The sequence below is a fragment of the Helicoverpa armigera genome, chromosome 11 (assembly GCF_030705265.1).
Source record: "Helicoverpa armigera isolate CAAS_96S chromosome 11, ASM3070526v1, whole genome shotgun sequence".
Lineage (NCBI taxonomy): Eukaryota > Metazoa > Arthropoda > Insecta > Lepidoptera > Noctuidae > Helicoverpa > Helicoverpa armigera.
The window spans coordinates 11,433,444-11,451,273 of NC_087130.1; the positions used below are offsets into that span (position 1 = coordinate 11,433,444).

At 37.2% G+C, this 17,830-nt stretch overlaps 6 protein-coding genes across 6 annotated transcripts; 2 read left to right on the plus strand and 4 right to left on the minus strand.

The window, feature by feature from the left end:
• Positions 1 to 807: 807 nt before the first annotated feature.
• Positions 808 to 2,227, minus strand: LOC110375565 (alcohol dehydrogenase class-3). The gene has a single exon (XM_021333717.3). The coding sequence runs from the start codon at positions 2,068 to 2,070 to the stop codon at positions 940 to 942; it is 1,131 nt and encodes a 376-aa protein (XP_021189392.3). The 5' UTR covers positions 2,071 to 2,227; the 3' UTR covers positions 808 to 939.
• A 321-nt stretch (positions 2,228 to 2,548) lies between these two features.
• LOC110375563 (nucleolar protein 11) lies at positions 2,549 to 4,773 on the plus strand. Its single transcript, XM_021333714.3, has 4 exons — positions 2,549 to 2,792; positions 2,945 to 3,109; positions 3,231 to 3,600; positions 3,678 to 4,773. The coding sequence occupies exons 1-4, from the start codon at positions 2,661 to 2,663 to the stop codon at positions 4,760 to 4,762; spliced, it is 1,752 nt and encodes a 583-aa protein (XP_021189389.3). The 5' UTR covers positions 2,549 to 2,660; the 3' UTR covers positions 4,763 to 4,773.
• A 91-nt stretch (positions 4,774 to 4,864) lies between these two features.
• On the minus strand, positions 4,865 to 6,306 carry LOC110375564 (RNA-binding region-containing protein 3). Its single transcript, XM_021333715.3, has one exon. The coding sequence runs from the start codon at positions 6,173 to 6,175 to the stop codon at positions 4,886 to 4,888; it is 1,290 nt and encodes a 429-aa protein (XP_021189390.3). The 5' UTR covers positions 6,176 to 6,306; the 3' UTR covers positions 4,865 to 4,885.
• Positions 6,307 to 6,590: 284 nt separating this feature from the next.
• Positions 6,591 to 8,562, plus strand: LOC110375585 (chitobiosyldiphosphodolichol beta-mannosyltransferase). The gene is made up of 4 exons (XM_021333745.3): positions 6,591 to 7,289; positions 7,495 to 7,778; positions 7,888 to 8,173; positions 8,261 to 8,562. The coding sequence occupies exons 1-4, from the start codon at positions 6,742 to 6,744 to the stop codon at positions 8,469 to 8,471; spliced, it is 1,329 nt and encodes a 442-aa protein (XP_021189420.3). The 5' UTR covers positions 6,591 to 6,741; the 3' UTR covers positions 8,472 to 8,562.
• Positions 8,563 to 8,730: 168 nt separating this feature from the next.
• Hoip (hoi-polloi) lies at positions 8,731 to 9,645 on the minus strand. The gene is made up of 2 exons (XM_021333749.3): positions 9,422 to 9,645; positions 8,731 to 9,226 (listed from the first exon to the last, which is right to left on the minus strand). The coding sequence occupies exons 1-2, from the start codon at positions 9,422 to 9,424 to the stop codon at positions 8,837 to 8,839; spliced, it is 393 nt and encodes a 130-aa protein (XP_021189424.1). The 5' UTR covers positions 9,425 to 9,645; the 3' UTR covers positions 8,731 to 8,836.
• A 649-nt stretch (positions 9,646 to 10,294) lies between these two features.
• LOC110375587 (cleavage and polyadenylation specificity factor subunit 4) lies at positions 10,295 to 13,318 on the minus strand. Its single transcript, XM_021333747.3, has 4 exons — positions 13,104 to 13,318; positions 12,739 to 13,015; positions 12,413 to 12,653; positions 10,295 to 12,030 (listed from the first exon to the last, which is right to left on the minus strand). The coding sequence occupies exons 1-4, from the start codon at positions 13,204 to 13,206 to the stop codon at positions 11,782 to 11,784; spliced, it is 870 nt and encodes a 289-aa protein (XP_021189422.1). The 5' UTR covers positions 13,207 to 13,318; the 3' UTR covers positions 10,295 to 11,781.
• Positions 13,319 to 17,830: the final 4,512 nt, after the last annotated feature.

Sequence of the window (17,830 nt, forward strand, 5' to 3'; positions counted from 1 at the left end):
ACAGTGGCTGATCAGATTTAGATGAAATATTTTGTGAAGATATACTGTGTATAAATAAATATCTATCTCGACGACTATAAATTTTTTGTTTGTTGCGCGTCGTACCTAAAGTAAAAAGTTGACCGAACTCAGTAGAAGCAAACGACTTTATAAGTAATTTGAACTTTGAAATATTAATTAACATTTTAGTACCTTGTTTAAACTGTGCGAGAAGGGTTATTTTACAAAGTTAGCAATTGTCCATCATAAGTCAAACTCTTTTGCGTAGTCGAGTAAAAAACTGGGTGCATGAGATGTAATATCGCAACTCGAACAATAGCATTGAGATAGATGTACTGGCATGAGACCATATAAAAACATACTTAGGTAGGTACTCTGCCGATACAAACGACCGGACGCTCTTTGAATTGATAATTAACAAACAAGAAGACTATTAATAAAAGCAGAATGACTATTATACAGCTATTGTAACTTGAATTTAAATACATCAGTAGGTATGTGTATGTACAATAACAATTGAATACGTAACTTGATGTTATAATAAGTAGTAGGTATAACTCGTCAAATTAATCCTGAATACTTGATACTCAAGATAATATTGTTGATAAGTGCCCATTTCACAAGCACCTTTATAATTAGTGCAGTAACATACTTATGATTTTAACCTAGTTACCCAAATATATGGATTAGTTATGGTTTTAGTAAACCAAGTAATAGTAAGCCCAGAGTAGATAACCAGCCTTTAGAATATTACATAGGTTTCAGTAACATACTAATATGGATGAAAAATACAAAAAACAAATACTATTTGTTTGAACTCTGTTTATTTTCACATAAATATTGGGGAACATGTTTCACATGTTTATCACTTCTCGTAAAATGCAGTATAACAATGACAATAACATAAATGCTTATAAAAATATATAGTTTTCCTTAAAATTACAACTGTACAACAGCACGGATAGATTTGCCTACATGCATCAGGTGGAAAGCCTCATTGATCTCCTTCAGGGGCACCGTGTGGGTGACAAATGCATCCAGGGGAAGTTTGTTTGCCAAGTACTCATCTACAAGTTTAGGCACACTCTCACGGCTCTTGTAGCCTCCGAAAGCTGTTCCCTTCCAGGTGCGACCAGTGACAAGCTGGAATGGGCGAGTACTGATCTCTTCACCTGCAGCAGCTACACCAATAATGACTGAGACACCCCAACCCTTGTGGCATGCTTCTAGAGCAGCTCTCATCGTGTTAATGTTACCAATGCATTCAAAAGTGTAATCTAGACCTCCATCAGTCAAGTCAACAAGGACCTGCTGAATAGGTTTGTCATAATCCTTGGGGTTCACAAACTCATTGACTCCAAACTTCTTGGCCACTTCAAACTTGTCAGGGTTGATGTCCACTCCAATGATGCGTTTGGCTCCAGCAGCCTTACATCCCAGTGCAACAGCTAGACCAACTGCTCCCAGACCAAAGATAGCACAGTTTGATCCTGGCTCCACCTTGGCAGTGTTGAGGGCAGCTCCGTAGCCAGTGGGTACTCCACAACCCAGCAGGCAAACTTTGTCTAATGCTGCTGCATCATTTACTTTACACAGAGATATTTCTAGAACAACTGTGTATTCACTGAATGTAGAGCATCCCATGAAGTGGTAGAGTTCCTGTCCCTTGCAGCGGAAGCGGCGCGTGCCGTCGGGCATGACGCCCTGGCCTTGTGTGATGCGCACCTTCTGGCAGAGGTTAGTCTTGGGGTTCAGGCAGAACTTACATGTGTTGCACTGCGGCACGTACAGGGGCACGACGTGGTCTCCGGGCTTGACGGAGGTGACGCCCTCGCCGACGCTCTCGACGATGCCGCCGCCCTCGTGCCCCAGCACCACGGGGAACACGCCCTCGGGGTCCTTGCCGGAGAGCGTGTACGCATCTGTGTGGCACACTCCAGTCGCGATGATCTTGACGCGCACTTCGCCGGCTTTAGGTGGGTCCACTTCGATCTCTTCGATCGACAGCGGCTTGCCGGCCTCCCATGCGACGGCAGCTTGACATTTGATAACTTTCCCGGCTGTCGACATGTTCGTGCGCACTGGATCACTGCCACAAAATAAGTGAATCGAACGTGCACGTCTGCGTCAACGAATTAATGTTGTAGCAGCGGTGATGATGTAATAAATGTGAACGATAAGAGCCAAACTTCAATAACAATAACCTTGAACTCTGATCATGAATTTTCTATTTTGCCAATGTTGATTTTCTAGAACAGCCATTAAACAATACGCTTAAGTCTCGTCCTAATTTGGTGTTTAGGTAAATATTTTTTTTATTCCTTTTCTCTCACTTATTAAAATATAGAAAGAATTATAGACTCAGGCCGGCTTTCTAAAGAAAACGACGAAAATTATTATTTTCGAATGTTTCTGAACTTTGCCGCTTTTGTCACTGTGACATCCCGTGTACGTCAAATTAATGCTAAAAATGCTGAGTTTACTTATAACAATCTCTGGAACAACTCCACCACAGAATATATAATTTTCTTTGACAAAATCAAGTTGACAGCGAATTTTCTTCGTGTGTGTGCCGTGTGTGGTTTTAGTTTGTTTTTAACTTGGAACACGAGGTTTTCTCAATTAAAAGGATTATACCGTGCTAATACTCATTTGCAGTAATGGCCAAGCTACATAATTATTACGTTCTGTGCCCATTAATAGATCAGAAAAGCTTTCTCGGCGTTTCAGAAGATAAAGAAGACGAACACGTTATTGTGACTTTGGGACGAAATGTTGTGAATAAATATCAAGTAAATATTGTTTCTTACTTCTTGCATAATCTCAAACTCTTCTCAGCTGATTTATAATTATTTTCTTAAACAAACCACACAATTATATCAAATTGTAAATAATTGGAGTTTTGTAAAGGTTATGTTTGTGTTTAAAATCCATATTTTATTAGCTTTCAGACCAAAAGCAAGTTGGTGGATGGACATCAAAAGATCACATAACATCAGCCGTAATCTATGACAAAGAACAGGAGAGTTATGTTGGTGTATTCAATAAGAACACCATCAAAACATGGAAAGAGGAATCAGAAAATTTGGATAAAATTAAGAAATTTAAGGTAATTTAAAGCTTCATTCTTTATTTAACGTATACATGACTAAAAACTCTATAGATTATTTTATCACATAAAAAAACAGAACAATAAAAAAAAATCTCAATAATTATTTATTTATTTGCAGTTCCCCCTGAACATCTTAAAAGTTATACCCAGAAACAAGCAGTCACCCCTCATAGTGTTCGCCAATGGCAACTGTGCATCGCTACCATATGCCCTCGACAACAGAAAGACTTATGAAAGTAAATCACTGCTGAAAGACACTGACACAATAGTTGACACAGCTTGCTTCACTGTCAACAAGACAGACTTTGTATGCTACATAGTAAAGAACAATAAGGATCACTATGAAATAATAAACTGTCCTCTACGAGATGAGCTAGGAGACATGGACAGGTCTAAGTTGACGAGGACCAAAGTTACAAGACCAGAGGATGTGTATGTTGTTGGGAAATATATTTGTACTGAGGAGAAAAATGCTGTGTACATATTGTGTAAGTACTCTAGCTGGTTATTGTATAAAAATCAATGTACTGTAGATGCTAAATTAATTTGACTATGTTTTTTCCAGGGAGTGATGGAAAAATGACCATATACAACTTTAAAGATTGGAAAACAATAGGCACAGTACCCTGGGTATCTACACTGTCCAGTGTCTCCATAACCTGGATGGGCAAGGAACACCTCATAGTGTTTGGAAGTAATACAGAGCAAGATGGAGCCATCATTATCGCTTACAACATTGTGCTGGGAGTGGGGACATGCAAGTACCCCATGAAGATGTATTCCGAAGGTGCCAAGTTATATTGCTACCATGGAAGAATCATTCTAGAAGCTTCTAACCACATTGGCATGTTGCCATATGTCCTAGAAGCAAAGAGAAACTTATCAAGTTTATTAGGATCCCATGAAGTTGTTCAGGATGAGGGCATGGAGATTGCTAACTGGGATTCCCCAACAGAACCTCAGTTCCCAGTAAATGATGAAACAAAAGATCTAATAAAATTGGGTCTCACAGAAAGGAGTATTTGTCACAATGCTGTACCACCACTCTTAGAAAAGGATGACTTTAGAGCTGTTTACAGAATACTCAAGCAGTTCAAAGACATTCCAGAGACTACTCTTGTAGCAGTACTCAAGTATGCCATCAAGTTAGTTAACCCAAACAATATAGATGTCACTGATGTTGAAGAATTCTCCAAATTATGTTCTGGGGAGCACTCCAGCAAGATGGAGCAGATAGTGCACAGAGCTAAGTTTGAGTTACTAAACTACACTCTGCAAATATCATTCAGTGATGCATTGATTATACCTCCTTTGAGGAGTGGCCTTGGTGTGGATGATACATTATTCCTCATGACATACATGGCACATGTTCTTGTAAATTCAGAGAAAAACTTGGACACTGAGTATGAAAGCAAACTTTTTGATTGGTACATTTTGCTAATGGATGCTTTCTACCAACAGTTTTTGATGACAAAAGATGAGAAAGTAACATCAGTGCTGCAGAATTCCCTGAACCTTGTATTGGACCTGATAAAACAATTACATTCTGTCAGTGAGGTATTACCCCTAATAAATAAGCTGCTGAGTGGTAAAATGATTGAAAATGATTCAGATTCTTTATCTTATGCAATTGAATTAATGCAAATATAATTTTAATTTTACATGGCATTTTTATTTATGCGATAAAAAAAATATTATTTATCCTGAGAAAAGCTAATGGTCAAAATGCTGAGTAGTGTGAACAGAGTAGGTAGGAATGTTTCAAACACAAGTCTATTCTATAGTTTTTTTATTAGCAGCTCTAGCAAACTGTACAACCATGGGTTTTTCCTTCAGCAAATAACCATTAGTTTCATTTAAAGCTGTTTCTGCTATCCTCACTGAGGGGAATGTGACAAATGCTTGTCCCTTCATCCTGCCTTCCTGCATGACCCTCACATCAAACCCAGTGAGCTCTTCGTCAGTCAATCCTTCGACATAACGCTTATATATACTTGTTACATCTTGTTCAGTCACAGTCTTAGCCAAATTTTTTATATACAATCTCATGGATGGCTGCCCAGGGTGATAGTTTTTGAAGACTGGTAAAATCTTCATATCTTTGTATGATATCCTGTTTCGTAATAACTCCTTTTTGCTGATAATAGGTTGTTCTGGCTCCTCAGGCTTCTTTTCCTCTTCAGCTGGCTGTTCCTCTTTCTGGAACTTACCAAGTTCCCCTATAACTTCTGGTTCTTCTGTAGGCTTTTGTAAGGCATCTTGGTGAACATTGAGCTGTATTTTCTTTGGTTCCTGAATTTGTACAATAGTTTCAAATACTTCCTCTTGACTAACTACAGTTTTCTTTGATTTTGCTGCTGGCACTGTGGGGGGTAATTTCAATGGATTGTGCTTAGGCACAGGCAATTTCCTTTTCCTTGTGACCAGTTTTCTGACAGTCTGTTCTTTGTGCTCATCCTCAGCGCTGGATATTTCTGACTCGGGGTCACTCACAGCTGGAGGTGGTAACTGTATATCACCCACAAACATGTGCCGATATGTTTCTTTGAAAAATTCCATACATTTGTCATTATCTTGGAATGGCACATCTAGACACATTTTGTTCATCAAATGCAAGGTCTGTGTGTAAAATGGTTTGTGAGTAAATAGTGCATGAATTATATTTATAGCTATGGCAGGATTGATATCTGGGTATTTGTAGCTTAAATGTATGGGTGGAGGCTGATAGAAGTCTATAGATGGATTCCATGCATTCAAAACTTTGAGGAACTGCTTTATTACTTTTGTGGTGTCTGAATTTTGTTCTGTCTCAGGCTTGTCATCAGTAACTGGTGCCTTCTCTGTTGAGTACTCCACTACAAGACGCCTGTGAGCTATTTCGAGCTGGTGAAGACGGTTTAGTGATGCTTTTGCTTTCTCTATACTACTAAATGACGCAAATATGTAATTACGTTTGGATCTCGTCTCCCACACTTTGTCAGCTCCAAAATGTCTCAGGAGCTGTTCTTTATCTTGAAACGATAGTGCAGCTGGTAAATGTCGAATCATTAGCACTTTAGACATGTTGATTTACGTAAGATGCTGAATAAATAGTGGATATGTTATAATTTTTCCTCAATCTGTTACCTTCAACAAGTTCCTATAACAGGCACGAATTACTTAAATCTAAAAACCTCTTAAAACGATACATACAAAAAAATAAAGCATTAGCCACCGGTTTGACATTCAAAATACAGCTGTTTTTGACATAACATGGTCACTTGCCCTTTTCAGAAGATTCAAATTATGTTTTGTTTCCTCTTGAATTAAACTATGAATTATTATTTCATCGTGAAAAACTGCTTTTATTTGTTTCATTTATACATAAAATAAATAAAATCCGTATGAATGCACAGTAACTTGAAAATACTCTGTGCTGAAGCTGATGTCACCTGTGGATGTCTGTCATCACCACATCTATCAATGTCATTTTCATCTGTCTGTTGTGCGGTGCACAAAAAGTAAATATTTGAAAACAACCCGAATATTAATCACCGGTTGTAGTGCAAAAGTGCCACAAACTTCCCAAGTTATGAGGTGTAATAAATGTTGCTAAAACTAGTAATTGTGCGAACTTTTACCGTGGTACAATGGCAGCACAACAAGATAGAAAAATTGTCAAAGTCGTAGTTTTGGGCGATATCGGCAGAAGTCCACGTATGCAATATCATGCGTTATCTCTTGCAAATAATGGATTGGATGTGAATATAATTGGGTACTTAGATTCGCAACCTCTCACAGAAATCCTGGAGCACCCTCACATTACTATCACGAAACTACGCTCAATAAATCTTAGTGGTCCTGCGATAGTGAGATATGTGGCCAAAGCGATATGGCAGACGATAAGCTTACTTTTAACATTGGTCATCACGGGCAAATGCCACTTCGTGCTGTGTCAGAACCCTCCAGCTATCCCCACACTGCCTGTATGTCGGATATACTGCTTATTCACGAAAGCAAAGTACATAATAGACTGGCACAACTATGCGTATTCTATAATGGCGATGTCTCTAACGCCTGATCACTACATAGTAAGATTTGCAAGATTCATAGAGAAGTTCTTTGGTCAGTCAGCAGATAACAGTATATGTGTAACTTATTCTATGAAGGAAGATTTGTTAATGAATTGGAATGTTCAGTAAGTGTCACATTTTATATTTTGTTGTGATAGCCTTTTCGCATCCCAAAATCTGATAATAGTGTGATATTATCTACCAACTTTAAGATAATTTCAGATCTATCTCACAATATTATGTTTGATGAGTGTGATTGTAAACTTTTGAAGTTACTTGAGAATTAAAAAAATATACTAAAATTGAAATGCATGAAATATTTGGTTTTAGCAATGCAATAGTGCTTTATGATAGACCACCAAAAATATTCAAGCCACTCTCACTACAAGAGAAACATGATTGGTTCCTGCAGCTAAGCAAGACATTCCCTGAATTTGGAGGCCAGGGTCGGGAGCAGCTCAATGATCCCCATCAACAGGACATTGTGAAGACACTGTTCACTTGTTCGTCTGATGGGCAAGTGCAACCGCTGCCTGATAGACCAGGCCTACTGTTCAGCAGTACTAGCTGGACACCAGATGAAGACTTCGGGTTACTAATGGAGGCTTTACAGAGTTAGTCTGTTTTTTTCATGTTTTTATATTTATTAATCAGTTATGGATATCTATGATCTAATGAAGAATGCATTGCATTATGTATTTAACAAAATGTTATTATTTTCAGTGTATGAATCAGCTTGTGAAATAGCAGAAAATCTGCCCAAGCTGATCTGTGTAATCACTGGCAAGGGTCCAGAGAAGGAGAAATATTTAAAGGAGATAGCAAGAAGGAAATGGCAGAACATCCAGGTGTTCACACCATGGCTTGATGCTGCAGACTACCCCAAAATGGTGGGCAGTGCAGACCTTGGCGTGTGTCTCCATACAAGTTCCTCAGGCTTAGACCTGCCTATGAAGATAGTTGATATGTATGGAGCTGGACTCCCTGTATGTGCTTTTGATTTTCTTTGGTAGGTAGTGATGATACATCATTTTACACTTAAGTGTTTTGCCTGAAGTAACTCTCATTTATCTTAAAACTATTTGTTTGTTTTCAGCCTCGATGAGCTTGTTGAAAATGGAGTTAATGGGTACACATTTAGATCAAGCAATGAACTGTTCAAAGATTTAGTTCGTTGGTTTGAAGGGTTCCCCAACAACACCGAACAGAACAAGATAGCAGAGAGAATGCGCAAAGAGATAGCTGTGTTCAGACAGACTAGATGGGAAGATAACTGGAACCTCAGGATCAAGAAGTTATTTGTATGATTGAAGTTGTTGTTCTAGCTTTAGGTCCAAATTAATGTATATGATGCTTTATTTTAATACAATGATTATTATACATACATACATATAGTGAGTTTTTTTCATTAAAGACACAAAATTAACCATGTTGGTTAATGTTGGTCCTCCTCTGCTTTCTGTGATATGAATAACATACATTTTGACATTTTACAGACATTCTGCATTACTATAAGTACTTTTAGGTATACTTATGACATGAAGATGAAGATAATGAAAGACAATATTAGGTTAGTAGTTTTTGTATTTTATGGATTTTACAAAAATGTTATCCATGTAATTTTTAAATACAATTTGTATTATTAAAAATAGCACTTTTACACACACATCACTTAAACTAAGAGTCTTTCAATTTCTTGTTGAATGCTCTGAATTTGCGGTTTCAACTGAGAACCTTCATTGATAGTAATAGAACAAGAGATGATCGGCCGGGAGACACCACATGCTCTACCCAGAGCCTGCTTAGACCTAACAAATACATAAGGTACATTTTTGTCCTCACAGAGGATAGGAATGTGTAGCACAATTTCCAATGGCTCGGCATCTGCCGCCATTATGATGAACTCGGAGAGTCCCCTGTTCAATGTCTTGGTCGCTTCATTGGCGCCCTTACGAAGCTGCTTGTAGTTGGCGGCTTGCTGCACCAAGTTCAAGATCTTGGCCGTGAGAGCGGCGTCCGCGAGTGGGTATGCTTTAGGGTTAACTGCTGCCTCTGAGTCGCCCTGCAAAAAAATAAATAACCTAATTGAAGGTGGCATTGTAAACATAACCTCAAATTCACAACGTGTTGTTATTTTTGACCTTACTCTAACGTAAATACAAATATTATTAATTTTATACCTTAAGTGAAAACCATGGGAATTTGCCTGAAACTGAATTATTTAAAACTATATCAGAGAAAAAGTACACGTGCTTACCATGTTGCTTATCTCTTTTTTCCGAGCGTTGATTTATTTCTCAACCTCTCGGCGATTTCTCGCTTCACTGAGGACCTTGTCGGACAGGAAAAACTTGAAACCGTTGAAGTATTGCTAGAACTCGGTTTACTTACTGTAAACAGAGAAATAATAAGTTATCACAAATACGAGTAAAGACGCGATGCGACAATGCGTGCGGTGCGTTGCGACTTTGACACTTTTGACAGGACTGTTCAGTTCAGAAATTCAGGGTGGCAATCCAATAAAATTAAAAAGAGGCTATTTTTATTCGCAATAAGTTCATACGAAAAAGAAAATAAAAATGGCCAATGCTATGATTCCGATGCATTGTGTGTAATTTATTATGAATTCATAACAAAATGTGTTTGACTTTCGGTACATAGAAAACATTTGAGCTTCGAACGGCTGAATAGACCACTTTCTCCTGGTTGAGTTTGCGGTGCTCGCGCAGGCCACGTCTGCCTTTGCCGAATGTGAAAGAACCTTTTGGTATATGGTAAGGGATAATAAAAGATATAACTTTCGACTAATGATTTATTAAAAATAATTCTAAGTTATATTGTCGGGGTAATAATATGTATTAGTCATGCCTCATGACGAAGGATAATATTAGGCGTAGGGTACAAATTCTAAGGGTGTGTCCAGTGAGCGATCTGAACGCGAATTCGGAGCGGTGGTGTGGTGCGATTTACTACGCGAATTTAATGTTCGCGCCGCGCCGCTTTGCGTTCGCATCGAGATCGCGCTCTATTAGGCACTTAATCCTAATCTCAACAAAGAATTCATAAAAAAAAAAAACTGTGTGCCCTGCTCGGGTGCCCCGGTCACAAATTGCAAAAATAACTGTAGGTGTCTATCTATACTTGTTTATTGCGAGTAAAGATGTAATTCTCAGTTATAATTTATTAACCAAAACCCAACACAAACAAAACAATAATATTATATTGACTCAAATCACGATGCACAACTTTATCGTTTTCTAATATAGTCGCGTACTAAACCACAGATTATTTATTTATTTATTTAAAATACTTTATGCACATTGTACAACGGCGGACTTAACGCCTTAGGCGTTCTCTGCCAGTCTACCTTAGGGTGGTGGTGAAACAGAAGTGGTAGGTGCAACACAGTTTGAGCATAAGTGCAAGAAAATAAAAATAAATATATTTATGTATATAGATTACTACTAAACGAGCACCGGTAAAAGCCAGTGGCGTCCAAGATTAAACTTAGCCTACTGCCCACAGCTTCAAATGGTAGCGGGAAATTAAAAAGATTTTTTGGTGTTTTACTGTGGTAAGTTAAGAAAAGATATTAATATGGGCCATTATCTTGTCATTGGATCGAAAATAATATACCCCAAAGTAAGTTTTATTGTCTTGGGTTCACTTCGAAAATTTATACCATACATTCATAAAACTAAAATATTTTCCCCCTACCAATCGTCGCATTTGGAATATGGTCCTAAATTTTTATTGTATATGCATGCATCTATGGGTCACGGGTATATGTAGTAATATCTACGCATTTGCTTTATTTACAACAGAGTGCTGATTCCGAGTTTTGTAAGTTTACGCGCTCGATACGTAATTATAACCTGGCTGAAGTAAAGAGTCATATGCTACATGACATGATTAGAATATAGCACGTTCATTCATTTTACCGGATAATGACGTTTACTATTTCGCAAGTGAGCGCGTTTATAGTACGACCAAGTGCCGATGACAGCCTTTATGAAATAAACATGTCAAAAATGAATCCTACGTAATTAAGTTGTATGATAATTTACGCATCGAGAAAGTTAACTTGCAAAACTCGCACTAGGCACTCAGAAGTGGTGTCCTTGACTACACATCATAAATACGTGTTACGAAAGACTGCAATAGTTTATTTACTTATTTATAAAACTAGACTAGCAGAATTTTATATTTAACAACCAATGGAATTTCGTTATTCAAGCATCTCGTTCTCCGCCCATTTGGCAGTATCCGCCCTGTGTGGGGAAATTCTATTGGATGTTTAAAAACTTTGTGAAAACCCTCGAAAGTAGTAGCCGTAACCTTCAGAAAAGGCAGTGAGTTTACAAAACCGAGCATGAACGCTAATCTGCAATCGCTTTGGAGTTCATGCCTATATATACATTTTTACTGCATTTTTAAAAGCTCTATTACATTGAATGAAGAACATAATATACAAAGGTAAATAGTAATGAATAACATGCAATGTGGGATATTGTTGTAAGTTTGAGTTGCACTCTAATATTTTAATTTTCACATAACTTATTTTTAATGTATAGTCTGTCACTGAAGCCTCTCTAATGAGGGCTTCACATATCTGTACTAGTTGGGTTTTTTGAATGTGTTCATATTGTTCTGGTTGGACTGGCTAGACAGGAAAGCGAGATGTCCCTTGGGGCACTTGTTGGCATAATGTCCTTTAGTGCCACATTTGAAGCATGTGACCTCTTCAAGAGGTTTGTGGACAATCCTCTGCAGTCTTTGAGCATTGTTGTCGTCATTTTCCGCTGGTTTGACGTAGCCAAGGGCGCGATATCTGGCCTCTTCCTGTCTCTGGGCAGCTTCTCTTTGCTGTAATTTAATTATAGAAATATTTAAATAAAGCAGAAATGAGACCAATAGGTAAGCAAAGGGTTGCAAAGTTGGTGAAATCAATTCTGAAATGAATTATTTATTCTAACTCAAACTCGAACTGGTCTACTGGTAAGAATTTCTTTTCAAATAAGCAGTACCTTTGTACTAAATTGTATTATGCCCTTTCTTATTTTTATTAACAGTGTGTAAATAAATTATAAAATATATAATATCGGAGACCGCCACCCCAAATAAAATTGGGATAAGGGCAGGAGGATCTCTTATCATCATGATTAGAGATGAATTAAATTGTATGTCAAATTGTATATGAACAATTTTGTACCAAAGTCGGTAAACAAAAATTGCTTAGAATACACACCTCAGCTGGTATTTTATTGCAAGATGAAGCTTTGTGTCCAGCCTCAGAGCAGTAATGACACACGGGTAGTCTCTTGGCATCCTTCGTTTGTTCGGGAGGGGCGGGAAGCTCAAACCGAGGATGCATGTACTTGCAGGAGGAGCCATCAGGACAGAAGCCAGACAAGTAGTTCATGCAGAGCACTCGCCGCACGTGCCGGTGTCGGCAGTGAGGACCGTGCCGGCAGAAACCTCGGTCATACCTGGAAAAATCATTTTATTTGATTTAAGTAAAATATATATTACCAATTTATAAGCCTGTGAAATGTAGCTTAAATAAATACATACCATGGGCAATCCTTAATTTTACTTTCAGGATCTATGTGAAGGAATGGACATTCTTTGTTGTGGCATGCATTGAATCTGGCATAGAAGTAACATTCAGGCATCTTGGACATGTCGTACTCGTGAAGGAACTCGCACTGGTCGCCTTTCTTGCAAAGCCCTCTGAGCCAATGCTTGCAGACCACCGTGCGATCCCCTCGGACGTGTCTGTACGGACATTGAGGGCCATTGCCACAACCTCCGGGCTGGCTGAAAAATTCACATACTGCTGCGGTCGACTCTGGAAATAAGGAAATAATTCAACATCGTGGTTAAACTTGTGCCAAGGATTTGATTTTGGACTGTTTACTGGTAGAATAACAACTCACTGTCCATTCCTGGGAATGGTAACGGTAGTGCCCCATACTGTTCTTCCAAAGCATAATCTATATCAAATTTAATATGGTCGACATTAGCAACTATGACTTCCATGTTTTATTAGACTATTTTCACTTATTAGTTAGAAATAAAGGATATTCGTTTAGCAACATCAAACGACGACCGATCGCAAATCACACGCAAAATGACAGCTGAATGACAGACAGAGGCCGCCAGCGGCAGTAGCTATGATACAGATAATTTAGAACAAAAGAATGAATAAAACTTACAACCATTCAAAACGTTATTAACGTAATTAAATTATTTTTTTCTACACTAGGTGCATCTTACTTTCATTAAAAAATAGTAACCACGGTTTTCGTCGAATATAACAATTTTGAGCTTCTTATCAGCTATCGAATAAAACCAACTTCAGCAAGAATTCAAAATGTTCCAGGTACTCAAAATCTGCGATGTTTAGCATAAAAGAATCTTATCTCTGTTTATCTAGTAGTATAGAAAGAGAAACCACGATCACAGAAAATTGGTTCACATTATTTCACAGAGTACTTTTTATATTATGAAATAGAGGTCCAACTCGACTACCAAACTAAGTAAGACAAGTGGCGCCTTCTGAACGCAGGTTTAAGAAACTATTTGTCAATATATATACATATAGCTACATAAAGCAGTGGTTACTGGGTCTAGGTAGATTTTTGTTTCTTTTTGTTTAATATTTATAAGATGTTTTTCAATAAATAAAACACTGATAACCTTTAATATAATTTATTTTTTTCTTTTAAAACATTTCATGTATAATTTTTTCGCTTTTAGCTTATAGGAATCCGTATCATCATCACACTCTCTCCTATTTATTAATATTTTATTAATATCTTTACAGTAATTGTAAATAAAGAATCTGCAGGATATATTGATTAAAAGTCTATTAATTTTTCTTTATGAATTTCACATTTTATGAAATCGAATTTCAAATGTATAAATATTAATGTTTTGATGAAATCTTTTAAATATTTTTTTCCAAACATTTTTAATTATTGTGTAATTTATATCCTGCAGATTCGAAACACAATTTAAGAGAGAGTCGCTGGGACTGCAAAGCCATTTTTATTAGCATACTCTCTATATTTTAAATAATCGTGTTCCTGATCGGACATTAAATTTTTTACATTCACTACAACCCTTGAAGACTTTCTTCTTAGCGGTTTTAATAAAATAACCGCTAACATATTGTAGCCCCCAATTATACGGGGTCGCTTTTGTCTTCAAGGGCTGTAAATTCAATGTCCGGAATCTCAGAGAGCTCACAATTTATTTGTTCTTTGCAGGCCCCGCTTGTGATGAGAACTTCATGCAAAGCGTGGCAATTATCTGCCTCACAATTTGTCCCTGGGGCATGGACACTAGATAGGCTGTTTATTAAAGGCTGCTAAATGCTGCTTCAAATCCATCTGGAGTAGGGTTTACGTTGCGGCATCCTTGACTCCTTATCGATCCAAAAAATTTTCTATTGGATCCTGATTCAGATGCCGCAACCAAACCGATGTCACTCCGTACTTCGCAGCAATTTTTTAAAAGCAGTTCTATTCCTTCTAGTGTCCATACCCAGTTACTTAAGGTGGGAACATACTCCACATTCGAGGTTTTACATTCACAAATTTCATATTTTTAAAAATATTTTGCCTCCATCCATGTTTTGTGATGTATTGAGTTCGGCGTCGCAGGTCCCAGCAGTGGTTTACTGTGCTTCCTTTTCCCGAAGCTTCCGTTAATGGAGTCAAAAGTTTGTCAAAACAAGATGACGTCCGCTGTATTTTGCGCATCTTGAGAGATTATTCCTTTTCTGCAAAAATAAGAAAAAAATATTAATAAATATTCCTCACACGTTCTTACAACGCAATCTAGTCCCAAACAAAGCATTGCTTGCTTGTAATTTGGGTACAGCAGACAACCAATAAATGAACTTATATAAATATAAATATTTTATAAATAACATAACATAGTGTACATATGTAGAAACACCCACACACATAAATGTTTGACTTATGCGGGAATCGAACCCGCGACCTCCTGTGGCAGGCAGATACACTGGCTACTATGGCATCTAGTCATCAATAAGAAACTTGTTATTATTAAATCTGAACTGGGAGCAGTTTTAATTTGTGAAAACTTTTACTATACAATCTTCCGCCCGCGGTTCTACCGCATCCCGTGAAAGCTACTTCGCGCACCCAGATTAAAAGTCACTTTTAGTCTTCCTCAATAAATGAGCTATCTAACGGTGAAAGATTATTTCAAATTAGACCTGATCGACCTTGGTGATTGGATTGGTTCTTCAGATTAGCATGGTTAAGAAAACATACAAACAAAAAAATCTTCAGCTTTATAATATATAAGTATCGATAAAATAATGCAATGTGAAAACATTATGTAATAAAGTTTATTTACCTGCTAGGTAGCCCATATTTGATGCTACAGTTTGGCTGAATAGTTGCGTAGCAAATTTAACTTTCATCCGTGGAATTTTACTGGGAATGCAGTGGGAGTCTGTTAATTTTGGCACCAGTCTTATGCCTTTGTAGCCTGGGTTTTCTTGGTGCAGTGCAGTTATGTGTTCCCACTTTGCCATTAGCATTTTGTTGTCTTTTTTATATAGTAGATTTTTCGTTATTAAATTATTTCTTATACATTTCATTAAGTGAGGTGGGTCATACAAGGGAATGATTTCCTGTTTATTTATTAAAATAATATTTCCCTCAGGTTCTTCTGATTTTCTTAACAGAATACCTCTTGTTTCTTGTAACAAGAATTTAATGCAGTTAACATTATTTGTTCCTTGGTCGCACACTGTTGCTACCACATTAAGACCAGCATTTTGTAGTTCTGTGATGACAGCCTTTAATTGTTTTGCCAGTTCTGGTCCCTTTGTGGCAGACTGAGAAAATGTGTATGCAACGGGTTGCTTATAATTTTTTATAAGTCCTCTTATCATAAATACCTGCGCATGATCTGCATACTCAGGCAGTGTCTCTTGCCCATTGGTTACAAACCCACTCACTCTGTCCTTCCTTTCATTGTATGCCACATTCGGTTTTAGTGACATTTCGTCAAAAGAACCACACATAATTTGTGCTCTGGTTTCATTTTAAGTGTGGCTTTTTATTTGTGCCATCAAATTTTTATTGATACCAGCATTTATATCTGCCATATTAATTAATTTTATTAAAATTTGGCGTGATGGCAGGATAAAGATTTTCCTCAGGAATCTGTATCCTTTTGGGCTTTGCTTGAGGATAGTCAAAGCTACAATTTTTCCTCTAATGTGAAACGCCGGCCTTTTTTTCCTTTTGTGCTCCCTGAACTGCAGCAAAGTTAAAATTTTGATGTGCTAGACATTTTGTCTAGAGTTTCTAAAAATTGAGGGTTTGTAGTAATATTTTGCAGGGCCTTGATCTTGATTGCCTGCTTTTTAACCTTGCTACGGCATTTGCTGAGTTTCACACCAACTTGCAGCATTTTCTGATACAGAGCACGCTCAGTTTTCGTAACAGCAACCTGTTTTACCGCCTTCTTACTAACACATTTAACTTTGCGATGCACTGAAAAAATAATAAGAATCATATGAATAAAAATTGCAGAATTTAAGAGTACATATGAGTGAGATAGCATCAAAGCTAGTTGTGTGTGAAAGTATCCCATGATTGAAATATGTATTAAATCTATAAATCAGTACCTAGTTAATAAACCATGATAGTGAGTGTAACAAGCAAACTCAGCTTTGAAGTTATTAAGTTTGATTACAATTGTGTTGCTTACCAAGATCTTTCACCACCTCAACATTTTCTTCTTCACTATGAGGCTGTCTATCACTGTGTACAGACTGAGATTCTGAAGTGACAGGATCTGAAAGGTCATTAACATATTTGGTAAGAAATGTGTGCCTATTATATACAAACCAATTAAGCTGATGATCATTACCATCATCATGAATGTAGCAGTTCATATTGAGTAACCATTATTTGAATCATATTGAATTAATTAAAGCCAGCCCACTACTAGACAAAGTTACTTTTCTTTTATATAGTTTATAATATCAACTAGCGACCCGCCCCGGCTTCGCACGGGATAACAGTATTTCCCAGTATTTAATGTATGTTATTATACATAAAACCTTCCTCTTGAATCACTCTACCTATTACAAAAAACCGCATCAAAATCCGTTGCGTAGTTTTAAAGATTTGAGCGTTCATAGGGACATACAACATGACACATGACAGAAAAAGCGACTTTGTTTTATACTATGTAGTGATAAGGATGTTAACATTTTAGGACTTATGCATATGACATATAAATGTAATTTAACAAACTGTATTTCATCAATCACTCTTGTCTTAAGGGATAGGTTTATAGAGAGGCTAGTTTACTTTAATTGTTTGCAAAATTATAACTCAGGAACAACAAAAATAATTCAATTTAAGATGATTTTAAGGTAAATTAGCACATTTATCGAGAGAGGCTACATTTTATCCGGGCGCATGAAGGAGTTCCAGGACAGAATATGTGTAAAATAATTGCTGATTAAATGCTTGTATGTAGGATCACTCACCAAGATTCTCTTTCATTTGTACATCTTCAATTGAACCTTGTGAGTGTATATGTAGATGCGCAGGTTCTGTAAATAATAATATTCAGTGATTAGTATATGTTATTATTACATCAT